At 37.3% G+C, this 18,575-nt stretch overlaps 3 protein-coding genes across 3 annotated transcripts; 2 read left to right on the top strand and 1 right to left on the bottom strand.

The window, feature by feature from the left end:
• Positions 1-1,749: 1,749 nt before the first annotated feature.
• CBG09407 lies at positions 1,750-3,921 on the top strand (the record flags this gene model as incomplete). Its single annotated transcript, XM_002636891.2, has 4 exons — positions 1,750-2,247; positions 2,922-3,104; positions 3,157-3,420; positions 3,766-3,921. The coding sequence occupies 4 exons, from the start codon at positions 1,750-1,752 to the stop codon at positions 3,919-3,921; spliced, it is 1,101 nt and encodes a 366-aa protein (XP_002636937.2).
• A 3,749-nt stretch (positions 3,922-7,670) lies between these two features.
• Positions 7,671-8,543, bottom strand: CBG27105 (the record flags this gene model as incomplete). The annotated part of the gene is made up of 3 exons (XM_045237701.1): positions 7,671-7,936; positions 7,974-8,062; positions 8,503-8,543. The coding sequence occupies 3 exons, from the start codon at positions 8,541-8,543 to the stop codon at positions 7,671-7,673; spliced, it is 396 nt and encodes a 131-aa protein (XP_045098923.1).
• A 2,231-nt stretch (positions 8,544-10,774) lies between these two features.
• Positions 10,775-12,993, top strand: Cbr-odr-3 (the record flags this gene model as incomplete). The annotated part of the gene is made up of 6 exons (XM_002636892.1): positions 10,775-10,935; positions 10,987-11,292; positions 12,015-12,143; positions 12,383-12,512; positions 12,598-12,870; positions 12,922-12,993. The coding sequence occupies 6 exons, from the start codon at positions 10,775-10,777 to the stop codon at positions 12,991-12,993; spliced, it is 1,071 nt and encodes a 356-aa protein (XP_002636938.1).
• Between the last annotated feature and the right edge of the window lie 5,582 nt (positions 12,994-18,575).

The raw sequence follows: 18,575 nt of genomic DNA, 5'->3' as shown, positions 1-18,575 counted from the left end.
AGAACATATTTTTTTTCTTTAACAGTATTCTTCATTAATTTTTAGCTCGGTATCTTCCGAGGAACAAAAATTCTCTTTGGTTATTTTTCCATGAATAAAATTAGGCTGTCGAAATAATGAATCTATCTAAATGTTGTTGAAACCATCAGTTTTTTAGGAAAAAATTCTGAATCTTTTGTTTTTACAAGGTTTTCAAAAACAGGGATGGCGGGTTTTTTGTTTGAGTACTTCTGGGATATGTAGGATGCTCTTTCTGTGTGGCCGAGCCTATGAATGGACAGTTCGGTTTACGGCAACCTACCAAAGGCTCAGATCGCGGTCGGCCGCGGTCCTATTTCCAACATCCTTGGTTTCTTGCAATGATGTCTACCATATCAAGTATGTGGATCATTAAAACATGCACGGTGTCTAGAATACCTATCAATCCACGTGATCAAAACTAGTACCCAATTTGTTGAATTTCACTCCGCGTACATCTTCAAGTCAAGTCAACGATTTATCTGCCAACTGAAGGTTTGTGATGTCCATCTCTGTCTCTTCAATGTTCACCGTCTTCATCTTGCGCATCAACTATTTCCTCATTTTTAGTGGGAACCTATTTTTGTGAGAAAAGTAGAAGAAGAACTGTCTCACTTCGTTCTGTTTTTTTTTCTGTTTCGCGGTTTTACCAGTTGTTTTCTTCTTCATTGATTTTTTTTTCCGTCTTTTTTTCTCAGCTAAACTTTTCTCCCAAAAAAAGAAGTTATTCTGATTGAATGATCGATCAATATCCCTGCAAATCCAGCTTCTGTTTCTCAAAAATCAAACCTTCATTTATCAATTTCTTTCGCTGAGAATAAAACATTTGTACCCAAACGACTATCGTCATTCGAAATGTGGTTTTTCATTGAATTCACTACGTCAGAGAGCTTATGCGAGACAAAATTAAACGACAAAATGCTTGCGAGAATCGAGATCCAGAAACCCGTTTGTAGTTTTTATTGTCAGCGGAACCAGTTGTGATATCACTTATCCGGCTAATGAAAGCGGCTAACTGATGAAAGCCTAAAGTTCATTCAACCGCGGTTGACACCCTCGCTTTTTGAAATTTGAGTTGAGAAAACAAAAACAGAGAAAAAACGAGTGGGTGGAGGAGTAGGAGGTCACAAGCGAGACATAATTGAACAGAACTTCTTGACCTGATTAGATATTACGTCGTTTTTTTCCATTTTCATTGGTTTTCCATTGGACAGAAATTTCCGGGAACCAATTTTGACCCCCTGTTCTCATAATTCATTCAAAAACTATAAAAAATATATTTATCCCAAAAATTTCTCTGGTTCTTGTTATCAATTCGTTTAGCACATTTCAAAGTAATGTATTCAGAGATCATTCATGAAATCAGATATCCAGGAGGAAGAAATATATAACGACACGGTAGCTTTGATGTTTTAGGTTAAAACGGTGATTTAGATCTACAAGAAAACAACGAAAAATGAAGATTTTTCAGGTCATCGAAAAAATCAGAATACATTTACACACTTCTTTACTTTGAGGAAATACCAAAAATGTTGATTTTATCCTTAAATGTTTTATTTTGTTCTGACCACAATTAATCAAACTCTTGCTTTCAAAGTGTTTTTTTCTTTTGGGTGATACCTTCTGATCTGTGTATCCTACTCTTCTTTTTACCATCGCATTAGTTCAGAAATCACGATTATTTCAAATGTTTCTTTTCCTCTCTTTTTTCTTTTTTTACCACTTGACCAGATGTTTTTCAAGGCCAACCATCCATCATCTGACTCTACTATTTCCCAGTTTCTTCCACTTTTCTTTTCGGGAGAATATAGGTTTGAAATTCCACTGGTCGTTTCCTTTGAAATTCTCCGAAGTACTGGGAAAAAGAACGTCTCAGGGTGGTCCCGTTGTTTGGTTCCATCCATTTTCCATCTCTCGTCATACAATTTTCAAATTAATTTATCTCTTCCCGTCAATGTTTGCACTTGGAAATTTACAATTCAGAAGACCTCTTCTCTCTTTTTTCCCATCTGGCTTTCCACCACTCATCCGAATTCTCTTCTTCTTCTCAATCCACCATCTCGATTCCAGACTCCAAAAAATTCGGCGTCGTCGTCTTTTACCACCAACAACAATACTACGACGACGTCCACAATGACAAACACGGCGACTACCCAGGAGGGAACGTCATCTAATCGACGCACCCCATCGTCTTCTTCGTGTCTCATCAAGTGCTTCCTTATGGAACGGGTAGGTTGTTCTCTCTAATAATGTGAACCTAGCGGTCACATTGTCTCCGCCCCCTCTTCCTAGTCTTCAATTTGGAAAAACAGCATGTTTTATGTAGCAATTGCAATTATTTGGACATTTTCATAAAATGTCCCACTATTTTTTATTCGTTCTAGTAAAGACTTTAAAGAAAAAGGCAAGTTGATACTGTATTCGGGCTAGCATTTTTAAAACGAATCTAACAAGGAAGCTGTAGAAATCAGAATTACAGTAATTTATTGATGAACCGATGCTACCACATAGTCAGTTCAATAGCAATTATCTCAGTTCTGAGGAGATGTGTTGAACATTGTAAACTGACGAATTTTACGGTATTACTGTACATACCGTAAAACCTGTAATAGAAGGTCCCTAATTTGAGTCATTTTTTCTCGGTTCCTGTGGAAAAAATAAAAATAAGTTATCAACTAGTAAATCGTTAATCATAATATCAGAAACATTTTATCAGTTGACACATTTTTGATGTTTTGCATAGGAGCCAAGAAAAATCTGCTCAAACTTGACAATGTATGGATTTTTATTCCAGGTTCTACCGTATTCTAATAGTTGGTTTCCATTCTAGTGTTAATATTCTCCTGACAATCTCTTTATCACCTATTCATACAAAAGTAAAGTTCCATAAATGTAATTTTCAGCATTACCGACATCTCCTGTTTTCGTTATCACTTCATACTCTAATTTATCTTCTCCTCCATATGTGTTTCTCTCCTCGAGATCTCGCTCAAGCCTTCCTTGCTGACATTCTGATTTTGTTGCTCGCTGCATTCGGAACTGCTCGAAAATTACCTCTTCTAATTTTCCCAAGTGTGGTTGTAAAAGTAAGTTCCAAAAAATGTTTCTTTGCAAAGCAATTCAAGTTTTTTGTTCCAGTTCATATGCTTCTCTCTATGTGCTGGTGTTGCCATGTTGTCATTGAGTGAGACGAGTATCAATATGAAAACAAAAGAAGCAAGGATGGAATTCAGACGACAGAGAAACTATCCCGAAGTTGTAAATGTCACTTTCGAAGATCATCCGACAGTTTGCATCTGGATTCACGCAATGGCCGTTGTGGTTGCGTTGGATTTGAATATCGGATTGAAGGCGTTTTACAGCTCATTCGATTGCATGAAAAAACCTGTTGTCGAAGAAGAGGTTTGTATTTTTATTGAGGGAATTGGAAAAAAGGAAGACTTCAATTTTAAGATTTATTTTCTGAAATAAGGCTTCGGTTGGTCGAAAATCAGCGACAGCCGACCGGCCGCCAACCAAGGCCGTGCATTTCCGCGTCAACATGCCAGTGTTTGCATACGTAACATTCTATTTTACGACACGCGACGAACTTTTTGAATGGCGTGTCGTAAAATAAAATGCTACGTACGCAAACACTCTTTGGCATGTTGACGAAAAAATGCACAAATCCGGTTAGCTCGGGGTTGGCTAAATTTCCCGAACGAATGAAACCCTAATTCGGGAACTCGATTCTGGTTTTTTTTTCAGAAGCCACCATCGTATACCGTTTGTGTCACCAATTCTTCCCAATCGACACTTCCTCCAAGTTATGAAGAAGCACTGGAGGCTCGTAGAAACATGCAATCATCTCAAATTGTCCCAGCAAGAAAGAATCGTCGAAATTCAGGAGTTTTTGTTGTATAGTCCCAGCTTTGCAAAGTATTTTGACAATGATGTCCAAGAAGTGACACTGATAATAATTGCATATTTTTTCTGGTTTATTTTTAATAAAATGATCTCACATTTCACTCTAGTCTGCTCTTTTTCTAAAAATAATTGGTTCCAGTTTTTATTTATGAAAAGTATTGAAAACCAATTCCAAGAAACCTGCCCATTTGGTCACACCGTCATCCAATTTTAAATGAATTCAACCTAGTATTCTAATGTTCTTTTTTATTGCTCAAGACGCGTAACCTCAGAATCATTGAGATCAAAACAGCATAGTCTTCTTCTCCTTCTGCTTCTTCTCATGATGTCTGGCTCATTATTTCTTCTATATTAATAGTTCATTTACACTTTAGAGAGCTCCGTTTTCGAAATTCTATTTTATTTTCACTAACGAATCTTTCTCTATAACTTTTTAAATGAAAGACAAATAATCTTGAGGTTTTCCTTCCAAGTCATTTTGCACTCTGCTTGGCAACAACGCCTTCTGTCTTCGTCGTCGTCTTCTAACTCCGTTTTGCCTTTTCGTGGGAATTCCCATGATTACAATGTGGTTTTCTGAGTACATCATGTTGGCAAATTCGTTTTGAGACAATGTGTCAATAACATGAATTGGAATATACTCAGCCACTTGTGAGGCGGGAACTCGAGGAACTAATCGCGCATTTTTTGTTTTCGAGTTATTCTCTTTTATTCGTTTCTGTTAACTTTCAAATTTATGTTGGTGTTGAAAATTAACTCTTGATTTTAGGACTTCCATAAATTTCCTAATAATATTGGCTGTCCATGCAAAATCACGAGTTAGATTTTTCTAGTTTTGGATCTTTTGAACCCAACTAGACGTCCGGGTGTGTAACCAAAAGCTAATCAAATAATCAAAGGTAAAAAGTTCGAAGCAGAAGTTTCGACTTTTTCAAGCCGTCTATTACATACTCATCTGAATCTACCGTGAAACCTGTAATAGAAGGGCTCCTAAATTTTACCTTTGAGCCAATTTATCTCAATCCCTGTCAAAGATATGGGAAGTTGTTTTCTAATAAACTGTTCATCATAATATCAGAAGTGTTTTGCCAGTTTACAAGTTTTTGATATCTTGCATAGGAGTCAAGAAAAATAAGCTGAAACTTGTGTGGAGGTTTTTCTGGTACAGGTTCTACGATATGCAAACACTTTTATTTCTTCATTAGACTTTTTGACAATCGAACGGTAATCCAAGCAATTATAGCTTCTGGAACCTTTTTAAGACAGTTCTAGAAATCCAGCCACATGTATTTTACTTATTTTGAGAAGATCGGTAGGCAGACAATGTGTTCAAAAACTGGACAATCTGCTCAGAATGTTTGATCACTTAATGTCTCAAAATGTCCGCAAAACTGGGAGCATTGATGATTTGATTTTTGGATGATACGAAAGAGTTTAAAAGAGATGATGTTTTAAAATTATTTATGTTTGAATCAGAAAAGAGATCGGTTCGAATTTCAGGTCTTGTTAAAACAAGATGACTCGTTTTCAGAAAAATGTAGAACCAGGAAAAAGAATAACATCCCTCTATTAACGAATCAGTTTCCCGACTTAACTTAACGAATCAGTTTCCCGGGATAATTCGAAATTATTGGCTATTGCATCTCCAACGTTTTTTCGGAATCAAAATAGGTTTTTTCTACGAAATGTCAGTGTTTAAACGATATAAGTCACTTGTTCCAGAACATCGATCCAATGAACCCGTTCGGATTCCCTTTGATCTCTAAAACAAACCTTTCCGATTCTATAATATCACCTGCCCACTCCAGTTAACTTCCTCAGCATTCGTTTTATTATTAGTATGACGCATTCTACTCTTTCTGTCTTCACTTCGATCAAATCCTTCATTTCTTCCTCTTCTTTTTTTCGAAAGACATCTCCAAAGACTCCATCGGTGTGCTCTTGCCACCACCACAATTATTGTTTTGTCGCTTCATTTTCTTCTCCATCTTTTTTATTTTGTCGCCTATTACCCGTATATTCATGAAAAGCCAACACTAATCTTTATTCAACCCCGATTCATTTCTTCCCTTTCAATTCCATATCTTCTTCTTCTTCTTCTTTTTCTTCTTCTTCTTCTTATTCTTCTTATTTCAGTTTCTTCTAATCAGTTATCCAAATTCAATTCGTTTTGCTCTTATTCATCCACAACTCACAATTCTTTCTCTTCTCTCGTTTTCTCCTTCTTATTCTTCTTTTTCTTCTCCCACCATTGCCAGGTGTACATACTTACATACATTCGCTTATCTGTCTCTCTTTTGGCTATACGCATGGCGAGCCTTGATTACCGGTTGCTATGTCTCGAGTTCTTCACTCTTACTCTCTCTTTTTGTCCCACTTCTCCTTCTTCTTTTTCTTCTTTTTTCTCCTTCATTTCATCATTCTTTTCTCTGTTTTTCTCAGTCTTCGTTCCCCTTCAGGAGCACCTAATTTCTCCTATGATCCTTTCGCTGTACCTATAATATATCACTTTTATTATTTTTCCCCTATTCGTTCTGTTCCGCGTTTTTTCATCAACCTCAAATTTTTAGCAACTTCCTACCTGCGTCAGAAGTTGCTGAGAAACTCGTGATTCTTTTTAGATTAAATTTTGGACTTATTACCACCAGACAAACTTCCCACCAAGTTTTTTCAAAACAAGGAAATAGACCCCGCCTCCGAAATTCTTCACTTTTCTTTTCGACGTGGTTTTTTTAAAGACTAGGTCATCAATTGTCTTTTATGAGCATCGCAAATGAGCACTTTGCGTGTGGGTTGAAATTGGTTTTGACATTCGAATTTTCTCGAAATTCTCAAAAAAAATATGTCTCCACTCAACATTAAACGTGTTTTTTTTCGTTTTGACTGCATATGTCTGAAAATTAAAGTAGATATGAAGCAGCAGAAGATATTTTGAAATTCAGTATCTTCTATTGTCTTGGAATATTTTCTAGAAATGTAGTGAAAGCAGAATAGAAGTGATAATCTTTGACCAGTTATTAGTATCATGAGTATTATGATGGTTACAATGATTCTATGAAAAACTAGTTCTGGTGCTTGAAAAAGTGGTGAGATTAGATGATTGAAGCTCTGTTTTAAGTATTTTCAGAAGTGCCAAATTTTCGTATGATTATCATACTTGAAAACGGGACCAATATTTTTAGACAACCAAATAAGACAACTTGACAAGCACTACAAAATGACATTAAATGGAAAACTGTAACTTGTCTATGAACAAAGTAACTGACCAAACGGCCCAAAAACATTTCCAGAGCCCGGCCTTGCCCGGATTGGCAGCTTTATGTATTGTAACATAGACAAGATACAGTTTTTCAAATGCTATCATTTTCAGTACTCGTCGAGTTTTATCATATCTAATTTAGTTGGTCCAAAACATAGATTCTAAAAGAAACTATGTCTGTGCCCACCAGTGCCCGTTTTCAAGTATGCTGATTATCGATTGAAGCTAGAAGCCTGAGAGGAACCCTTTCCCATGCTTCTGAAATATTTCTTTCCCAGGCATGAGTCACGCAACCCTATGACTATCAGTCCCTTCCCTATCGATCTTTCTCGATCCCAACCCCTAAATTATTATTCGTCTCCAGTCTCTTTTCTTTGTCTTTGGCACCATCAAGACATATATTTTCAACCGTTTCATCCTCATTTTTTTTGTTTTTCATGTTAACCTAGAAGATAGAAAAGAAAGCCACGTTTCGTATTGTGCCTTCTCAATTCTTCTTTGTGCTCATTATTCTCTTGTTTGCTCTTCGAGGCGGTGTAAACTTTTTAATGAAAGGGAGCAGAGTATTCCAGTCTTTCCAGCCCATATATGAAACAAGTTTATCTTTTCTTGGATAACAAGTTTTGAGAAGGCATTGGCCGTCTTGGGAGTTTTCTGTTCCAATATCTGCTTCGTGTTTCTCATTGAGCTTGATTCCTCGAACCTCCTTGCTCTCAGCCATCACTAAATCCACGTCATTCTTTTTTTCGAAAGCTGTACTCATTTTCACATTTCTTTCTCCTTCTAATACCTCTTTTCTCGATGTAAACAATCTTTGTTGGCCATGTGATTTCAAACTTTCCCTTCTTTTTCCAACTATGTTCTCCTTCTGGATGACAGCTGAATCCAAACAAACGAGATTCTCATGGAGGTTCTGTCCCCCTTATATTCTTTGCTCATCCTCCAACTTCCACCAATCTCAGCTCGTTTTTTTTATGACTACTGTAATCCTTGAAAAACAGAAAAGAGCTCTTTCGATTGTCGTCGTAGCTATAGAAGAAGAGGATTAGATCCCACAAATCTGCTACAGAAATTTGTATCAAAGAACGTCTCTCTGAATCAACCAGTATGTCTGATTTTGAAATCGTATATTTATCGTGTTGTGCTCTGTGAATGTTGATATTTTGATATTCTCATTCAATTGTCGTTAGGGCGTTTGTTAATTCAATGAAAGGACTTTCGGGGGAGTAGAAAATTTGCAAACTACGGTTTTTTTTAAATTCTTTCCGGTACCATGTGGGTTTTTCCCAGTTGATTGGAGAAATTGAATTACACCTCACTCTACTGATTCGGTCACTTCATTCAACCAGGTTGCAGCCATCAGAGTTCAGGGGAGAAGTGTACGAAAAGAGTTTCACAAAATTATGAAAAAGAACGCACATCAAGTTTCGTGTCATATTTCGTTTAGCTGTCTGGGGACTTTTGGTCGGAACGCTAATGAACGGCGACAAGCTGAATTTATATTTATTAGAGGATTGCCAATATAGCTATTCCAAATAACAATGAAAACGGACTCTGGTTTTGTATATTATTGATGTATTATCTATCATGTTTATATGTGACTTGATGTCTAGATTCAGATCACCATTTCCAAAATGTTTCGGAATTTTTATGTCCGACAAAAAATTTGTTGTGATTTTTTAATAACTAAATTTTTTCCAAAGTTATGTGTGTTCATAATATTATTTCAAAAAGATTCAGGAAAAATTGAAACCTTTGAAAACGCAGTCCTCGTCCAAGCGGCTCGCGGGAACCCTAGTCCAAGCCACTGTTTATCTAGTTTTTTAGGCAATTTTTCCGAATTTTTCGCAGTTTCCGGTCAGTTTTCCTGTATTTTCAGAAAAATTGAGTTATTCAATTTGAAGACTTGATAAAGAGATCATAAAAGTCTCGATTGACCTCACAAATGGCTGAAAATTGCATGAAAAAAACCTGGACAAGAACTGAGCGCGTTTGCTTTTTTGAGAATATTTCTGGGATTTCGATTTTTTCTGAATTTTTTTCCAGAGTATAATTATGAAAAAACTGGGAACATTTTAATGCAAAAAAATACAAAACCTTTTTTTTTGGTCGGAGTCTCCCTTTGAAAGTAGATATTCCAAATCGTCTCAGAATGTCGCTGAACTGTCGTCTGCATTTTCGAAGTATTATTCGGATTAGTCACCTAAATTTTAGTTGCATTCTCCATCACCCACGCTTGTTTGCCCATTTTGTCTCCCCAATGTCATATTCTCATTCCTTAATCTTATTCTCACAGCTAACGCGTCCAGAGATACCTGTCCACTTGCCTTCTTTCTCTTTTCCATCTACTGAGTCTATCACGTCTCCAAGGAGAAAACACGAAAGCAATAATATGTATATTCAAAAGAAATTTCGGTTCCCTGTTTGTATTTTCTTCCTCTTCTCCCAATACCATTTTTCTTCCTGAACAGCCCAAATTGTATTTCGTATAGCTGTTTGAGATTTCGAAATTTTTCAAACAAAAAAGTGTAGGAGACTTCAGACTGATTCATGTCTTCTTGGTCATCTAGAAACTACATTCGAGACTAATTTCGAATACATTCATCTCCCGAACACAAATCTTATCGTACTTTCTGCTCCTTTTCTTGTTATTGTCCCTCGATTGCCACGCCCATACATCTTTTCATTTATCATTCGGTGCTCCTGATTCATCCGATAATCCCTATCGTATCCCTGCTAATTACCCTCATGATCAATTTCCCAACTTTTTGACTTTTTATACGATCAACTATTTTTTGTAATCATTCATGTGACGCAGCCGAAAGAACGAGGTGCTCCAAATTCCAAGCACGTGTTTTCTGTCTCCCACACCCCAATTTTCGAGCAGAGATTTCTCTCCGGATTTTCTTTTCTACACGGATTTCTAGTCTTCTGATACTGAAGATTTCATTTCTGAAGTTTAGACGTTCTTTTTGATCTTTTCACCTGCCACTTGATTTTTTGTGCCTGCCAGTGGCTTGTGTTCTTGGATTGAAAGAAACACCGGTTGATAAGCGATTCATAAAACCATCTTCATACTGTAGATTGCATCTGCATTCCCTGAAGATTCATGCGTTGTTTTTTTTCCTATTTTGCTCTAGATTAATACTGAGCGCATTGGTGCCCTCTATCTGCTGACTATTCTTTTATAGCAACGACGATACAAATTGTCGGTTCCCTAGGATGGAGTCTTGTGACGCACTCACTCACACACTCCCATCCACCTATTCTCCACCCACTTCTTCTTCTCCAGTTGCCTTCTTCCTACTCAATTGAGATTTGCTCTTATTTGAGTGTAGGTTCTCTCTTGACGACGAAAAGACGGCTCCGAAGATAATCTCTTTCGAACAATGCAGGTATTTTATCTCCACTTCTCAGTCCCCCGACTCCTTTCCTGAGTCGCTCGACGAAGTGGGGATAAGTGTAGTTGATACAAAACGATGAGATTAACTCCCTTTTACGCTCCACCCTTTACTTTCAGAATCCATATCTCTTACATTAATCTCTCTGTTTTCAGTTCTTGATAATTCAGCTATGTTTAATTTTTCAGATATGGGCTCATGCCAGAGCAATGAGAACTCAGAAGGTAATGCCAGAAACAAGGAGATTGAGAAACAGCTAAATGCCGATAAGCGAGCCGGTAGTAGTATTGTCAAACTTCTTCTACTGGGAGCCGGAGAATGTGGAAAGTCTACTGTACTCAAACAGATGCAGTAAGTTGGAAAAATCGATGGTCAGTTCAAAATCTAAATCTTTTATTCCAGAATCCTGCATAGCAACGGATTCACGGAAGAAGAGGTTAATGAAAAGAGAGCGATTGTTTACAATAATACAGTATCTGCAATGTGTACTATATTACGAGCCATGGATGGTGTTCTTCATCTACCGTTGGAAAATGGACAGAAGGAAGCAGAGAAGGCAATTGTGATGAAAGTACAAGAGAATGGAGAGGAAGGAGAGGCTCTGACAGAAGAAGTTTCGCGGGCAATTCAATCATTATGGGCAGATCCAGGAGTGAAAAAGGCATTCGAAATGCGCAGTGAATACCAATTACCGGATTCAGCAAAATAGTAAGGAATGGGTTTAATAGAGAAAGACTGAGAATAGATGACAGCTATGCCCAAAATGAAAACAGTTCCTTTGATGTTTGTCGATGGGCCGACTCTGGATCGGCACAAACCGGCTGGTGACTCGCTTCAAAATTGAAACTGTTCAAAATTTAATACAAAACAGCATACCAGGTGATAGAGCTCGGACAGTTCTACAATCACCAGTAAGAATCGACCGGCTTCGAAAACGGTCTTATGGCCCGGGTCGACGATTTTTGCCCGGCTATTAAATGTAGGCCCGGTTACTGATTTAAATGCTGGTCGATTCTCATTGGAAGCTGTAGATATCGCCGAGATCTATCATCTGGTTTTTTGTGTTGCCCACAATTTCAAATTGGAGCCAAGTTATCAGTCGGCTCGCGCCTGCACAGTATCGGCCTTTACAGCAAGTATGGTTATTCAGAAATTCGGATTTAGACAAAATTATATTTCTCTACCCACTTGCTAGTAGACGGTTCGTCTCAATCTCACGAACAATCAGTTGTTGGTCCTTCTAGACTTATTAGACGTTTCGGGCAGACTCACTTTGTACTCTTTGATTTCTTCTGCTGACTAAGAGAAAAAAATTTTTTTTTGATTAAAAACCAAGTATTCTAGTGTAGTTTGCTCATGAACTCAGATTCTCACACTTTCTTCGTTTATCATAATTGAAATTCGAAAAATTAGAATCTCTCACTTTTCAGTTTCCTTGACAACTGTCAACGCATTTCGGAACCTGGATACCGACCGAACGATCAGGATATTCTCTACTCTCGAGTGGCCACTACTGGTGTCGTAGAAGTGAAATTCAAAATTAAGGAACTCGACTTCCGGTTTGTTTATTTTTCATCAATTTCCATTTTTTGATTTCTCATTTTTTCTTCGTTTTCCTAGAGAGCCATAAACAAAATTGACGATAGTTCTAGCCACTCTCCAAGGCAACGCCATAAATTTTTTGATGATGATGGCAATTGAATTTGTATTGAAAAGAAAAAAGATTACGACTAGAAGAAAGAAGAGAGAAAGAGAGAATTCCATTGAGAATGTACTCTTCTGAAGAACATTATTTCAGTGTGTTCGATGTCGGAGGTCAAAGATCTGAAAGAAGAAAGTGGATCCATTGTTTCGATAACGTCGAATCGATTATCTTCATCACTGCCATTTCAGAATACGATCAAGTTCTTTTCGAAGATGAAACAACTGTGAGTAACTGATGAATCACTTTTCCACTAACCTCGTTTAATTACCCCATGACGTATTCGAACTCAATTATCTTTCTATTTTCAGAACCGAATGATAGAATCAATGCAGCTTTTCAACTCTATTTGCAATTCAACTTGGTTCCTTTCAACCGCCATGATTCTTTTCATGAATAAGAAAGATTTATTCATGGAAAAAATCCAACGGGTCAACATTACGACTGCATTCCCAGATTACGAGGGAGGTCAGAACTATGAGGAAGCCGTCGCTTTCATTAAACAAAAATTCGCTGAGCTCAATTTGAATCCAGATAAAAAGACGATTTACATGCATGAAACATGCGCTACAGATACCAATCAGGTATACATTTTTAGAATTTCGAAGTGGAAAGTAAATTGTTTTTTTTTTCAGGTACAACTTGTCATTTCAAGTGTCATTGATACTATAATTCAAAAGAATTTACAAAAGGCTGGAATGATGTAACCATCAATTTCATTCTTTTTTTTTATAAATTCTTGATTAAACCCTCATTTCATAGGATCCGATTCTCCAAGTAGGATTCCTTTCTTTTCACTTCAACTCATTTTAAAAAATCAAATTTTCCTCAATCAATCCGATTATATGTTATTTTCCATTCTAATATTCTTTAAATTTGACTCTCAAAGCTGAAAATCGGTTTGGTGCTCCTGGTATTTCTTTTCCGATGTTCTCAAAAACCTTACCCCTGATCTTATTCTCACACCAATAAATCTCATCGACTCCCATCATTTCTTTATATTTTCGAATTTTTTCGGATGTTCATTTTCAATATATATTCTGCTTTGTATCCAATGCTGCTTTCTTCGTTCTCTCAAAATTATGAATCCTAATAATTGTTCCTCTTTTTCTATCCGTCTACCCATGCAATTCTTCAAACCGTCTAGATTGTTCTCACCGTTGTCCCATCTTTAATACTCTCATAGTTTTCTTAGCTTTTATTGAACTTTTTATCCCCCATTCCTTTTAAAAATATATTTTGTGAAATTCTTTTGTGTAAATTACGATTGCTGTAAAACATGCTTCAAATAGAAAGGAACAAATAAATGAAATAAACAAAAATTCACATAATAACAAACAGAGCCCAATTAATCTGTGGTACTCAAAACTGCTCAATGCTTAGCCATCCCAGACACCGAAGACGTCGGAAATGAATGCATCAAAGGACCTGATTGACTCATCTTTTATCCATTTTTTTCATCGCTGTTTTTAGTCTGCATGTATCTGTGTTTTTCTGTAGATTTGTATTGTTTTATTCGTTTGCGTTATTCTCCAACCCGGAAAATATATTTATTGAGCCAAACTAGATATTATTTTTCTGCAAAGGAGGATTAAAAACTGGAGTTCTGTCAGAAAAATTTCAAATACAGTTCATATTCCATGTACAGGAGATTTTTCTGAGTTTTAATGGTACTATCGTGCCGCTTTTATGGGCGTCTTCTCTTGCTTCGTCCGCATGGCTCAATATGAAGCAGCGTCGCACCTTCAATACTCGTCCCAAAAGTTCAACTCCTCAAGAGGCTTATATAAAAGAATTTCGAGAAAGTTACTTTTTTTGCATGTCCCCACCATTAAAGGGCCCTACAAGTGTTTCATGATCCGACATGGTCTGATCCGACCATACCAGCTAGATTACTACAAAAACTTTTTATCTTCTTCGCACGTTTACCCATTTTTTCTGCAAACAGAAAAACACCTAATTCAAGGTCATTAATTACGAAAATACAATTAAACAACATCACTTCCTCTATGTTTCATTTTCTCTCTCGGAACACCCGTGGTTTGTTATAAATGAAGGTTAAAAGTTGCGAATTTATCTTGATGAACACACATAAACAACTTGAATGGCTAGTACTGGACGGTACCTAGAACACTCTCCGGTGATTCGTTGAAAATGAAAAAAAGATAATTTGATTAAGTGTGTATACCAGTTAAAATGTGAGAAACAACAGAAAATTGGCTAAGGAATTAGAAAAAAGAGACCGAAGGATCAAAATCAAACTAGGCTACAGTATGCCATCTTGAGTACTCACGGAATATGAGACAGGCTGCCAACATTTCAATGAATTGAGTAGCTCCGTCCGTTCAGTTGGGCTAAAATACCTTACAGTTGAGCAGATTGAACAAAACCTAGTCAATTTGCTTATAAAACGACAGAATTCGTCAGCAAGCCTAGTCCTGAAGATGATCGAAGTTGAGCAGGGCTTGGAAAATGAGATTTTAAAGGACTACTTGGTCTCCAATCAAGAAACATAGAATTCTTCCTATATTTGCCACAGAAACTCTGAAAATTATGATTTTCGTGGGGGGATTTCTTTCAGTGCGAGCTCTCCTAAGAAGTTCGAACTGCAAGCTTTATGAAAAATTTTGGTGTGGCAGGTCTGAATCAAAAATCTTTGCATTTTGAAGCTAATTCCGTCTAAATTGATTAGTGATTTTAGAAACCTAAATGGTCCCCTCCCAGGAGAAAATATTCTCAAAAATGCCAATTTTCTGCAACGAGATAAGACTCATGATCTACCAATTAGCTTGCTCGGTTGTTTTGCTCAGGGACTATTTTTCATGAATCAGCTTCTAAACTCGAAAACAACAAATGCGGATCCAACCACAACCAAAGACCTTTTTACTGCATGTGTCAGCATAAAAATCGTCGAGAACTTACAACAATAACATTTGGAAACTCTTCTTCTTTTTTGGTTATCAAAATGTTTCTAGTTGATGGTTATCAGTTGAAAAACGAATAAGAAGAAACTGGTAGCGTTCCTGTCCTCCACGATACGCGTGGCTACCCGGGTACCGGCCAGCACTTGTCTCCACCTCTCGTAGATCACAAAAATGAGTGGCGGAAAAAACGAATAGACTGTTCGGAGCGTCGACGAACACTGTATGATCTAGAGGAGGGAGAGAGCTCATTGTTTATTTGTTTGTCAATTTTTCAATTTGTGCTCTCTCTTCCCCCGTTCTCTTTTACCAACCGTTCATCATCTGGCTCCCAGTTTTTTCGTGCCCACCACCACCGCCCCAAAGTTTTCATTCGCAAATATTTTGTTTGCAACTTGTTTTGTTTTCTTTTCCAAACAACTCTTGTTGATGATAGGGAACGGAAACACAGAAGTGTAGACACAATACCAGCTAACCGTTCGTTTCTTTTTCAATCCACTTTGATCACTTTCACCCTGGTTTAATTCACTTCTGACCGATAATCTGCCGATTTCGGCAGCCAGGTATTAGTTTTGGAACTTTTCAAAGGTGTCGTACAAGCACTCGAGACAGTTCGGAATCACTTGTAGAGTTCTATCACTGAGAAACCCACTGAGTCACGAGAGGTCTGAAAACTGGATTTCTAACATTTCGAAACTCTTCTTGCTCTTTTAAAATCTGTTTGATCACTTTCTCATTCTTTTAACGTATTCACCATTTGTTCCTCATTCTCATTTTTGATCATTTTTCATCCTTTTTTTTAACGTTTCATATCTCCGATTATCAGCTTACGGTACCTTTTTTCACTCCTTCTTTGACCTTTTGTACCATCCTCTCACCGTGGGAATGAACTTCCCTGTTTCCCGATTTGCCGCCGATGCAACAAGTGCGTTTGCACTCTTGTCGCCCCTCGGACGCTCTTCAATCATAGTACTATTGTCCAAATTGTTTCATTCTCTACGCCTCGTTCTATTTCTGTCCCTAAACGTTTCCTACAGTAAACCGGGAAAAATGAAAAGCATCCGGTAGCATCTTAGGGTCATAGGCCTACTACTGTTGATTGTTTTGTTTACGGAGGGGGCAGCAGAAAAAAGAAGAAGAACAGTTTTTCGACGAAACTGAAACTTTGAAGAGACCGGTTTGATTTGGTTTTCGAGTGTTATTTGTAAAGAGGGGAGGTCAACGGTGATGGTCTAAACCACCGTTCTAGATGCATATCTCTCCCAAGTTCGGCCATTACGAAAGAAGCTTTGATCAGTTCGATATATCAAGTTTATTCCAGATTTCAGATTGTTTTTCGATATTTTCAACCTAGATTCTCCACTGGTATAAATATCTACAAACACAATTCTCTGATCAATCGTTATTCGTCCTCCACATTCCTTATCCACACCAGGCAACACTTTTTGACATAGTTTACAAATTTTTCTTTGTGTCTCTTCGGTATTACTGTAGATTTTGGGACAATATGCATGTATGTTCTTCACGTCCTCAATTTTCTTGTCTTCATTGAAGAAGACCTCCCTTTCTCCCACGACGATGAACACCGGCGCCCCCGCGGGGGGGGGGGGGGGGGGGGGGCGAGAACACTCACTAATAGGGTTACACATAGTTACTCTAGTAACTAATTTCTCTCCGAAACGGATGAACAAACTGACACGGTAACCGTGCAAATCCAAACATTAAAATCCATATAAATCTGTAAAAGCTGGCCTCACGTGAGGCGACTAAACCATCAATAACAACATCCGTGTGGGGTGGCGGATTTCGCTCCAAAATTTGAAGATGTTCCTCAAATAAATAAAAACAAAAACGAAACAAAATGAAATCCGAAAAGAATATCTTCCACCAAAGTTTATGGCTGAGCCGGCCCGATTACTATCGTAAGCCAAACACCTGATAGTGCTAAAGGAACATGCACTCATCCTAAATTGGCCTACGTCCGCTTTTAAATCTTTTCCATCCCGCTACTACAATAAATATCATAATCATCATCATGTTATCTCGATTGTTTTTTTTTGGATGGGGAGGGTCCAACTAGTTAGAGTATTCAGGATTGCGCAACTATCATTCTTGTCCGTCTATAGAGACGTCTTCTGAGATTCTTGTGTCGTTTGTTCAATCTTGATATATCTATATCGCATCAGATCCACAATCATCACACAATGCCGTTGTAGAAGAAGTCGTCGAATGGCAAATGTTTTGTTTCTTGCTTGTTTGTTCTCTATCCTGTATATCTTGAATCTTCTGTATCCAAAATGTGGTAAAATTCATTAAATGTTATGATGATTTCTTTCCCGTTTCGAACCAAAGTTTTCTCCTTATATTCTCGTCCCCGGTTAATCATTTTTTCATCAAAAAATGACCTGAATGTGGGGGGACATTCGATTGGCCTTCACTAATTTGGTTTGTCTCTTAGTGACTCCTCCCATTTACTTAGAAGTTACTTCTTTTTTACAATTCTCACTTTTTTCCTCTTCGACCCCACTCACTCCCTCCTTCTGACCACTCCACATAGTTATGACAACCGTCCAAGACATAATTGACCTCCTTTCTAATTCCTCTTTTTTTCTTAAAAATGAGCTTCCTCTTTTTGTTAGAGTTTTAAATAAAACCTTGCGCAACATTTGTAATCGGTTGAATAATAAAATCTCGATAAGCGAAGACCGTCCGAAAAGACACGAACGACAGTTAAGTCTTTTATGGTTGTAATAGATTCCAATCGCCAAGATGCAAAAAATATACTGGAAGTCGGGCGATTCATTATGACTAGGTCTACTTGTTGCTTGTCTATTTTTCATCTGTTTTTTTTCTGTTCACCTGTGCAATTTTTGTATTTCTAAAGTTGCTCATTGCTTGGAATGCTCGTAACACTTCCGTATTCACTTCTATCTACTATCTTGATGTTCTTCCTGTTTTTATTCTGATTTTACTTTTAGTACTAGGTCAAACATACTGAAACCTCCTTTTTGTGATAATTCAACACAACAAAATTCTGTCTTGACACCGACTGGTACCGAACAACACAAAACAACCAACAATTTACATTACTGTTTGGTTTTGTCTGTTGCTCCAAGTATTTTGATTTCTTCCGGATGCTCCTCTCACTCATTCCAACTTTTTTATGAGCTTAGGTTGGGACGCTCAACTTTGTAATGTTCCTTTTATCATACTATTGCTGAAATTCGTTTTTCGAGAGTAGACAAAAACCGGAAATATATTAAACCATCCACTATTTTTAGTATTCTACCGTATTCCGTTTTGAGTTTTAATCCTAGTTTGTATTCAATATGAAACGAGATGTTTTATTTTTGTTTTTTGTTTTCCAG

The sequence above is a fragment of the Caenorhabditis briggsae genome (genome assembly GCF_000004555.2).
Source record: "Caenorhabditis briggsae complete genome, chrV, whole genome shotgun sequence".
Classification (NCBI taxonomy): domain Eukaryota; kingdom Metazoa; phylum Nematoda; class Chromadorea; order Rhabditida; family Rhabditidae; genus Caenorhabditis; species Caenorhabditis briggsae.
This window is presented reverse-complemented; position numbering and strand designations above follow the sequence as displayed.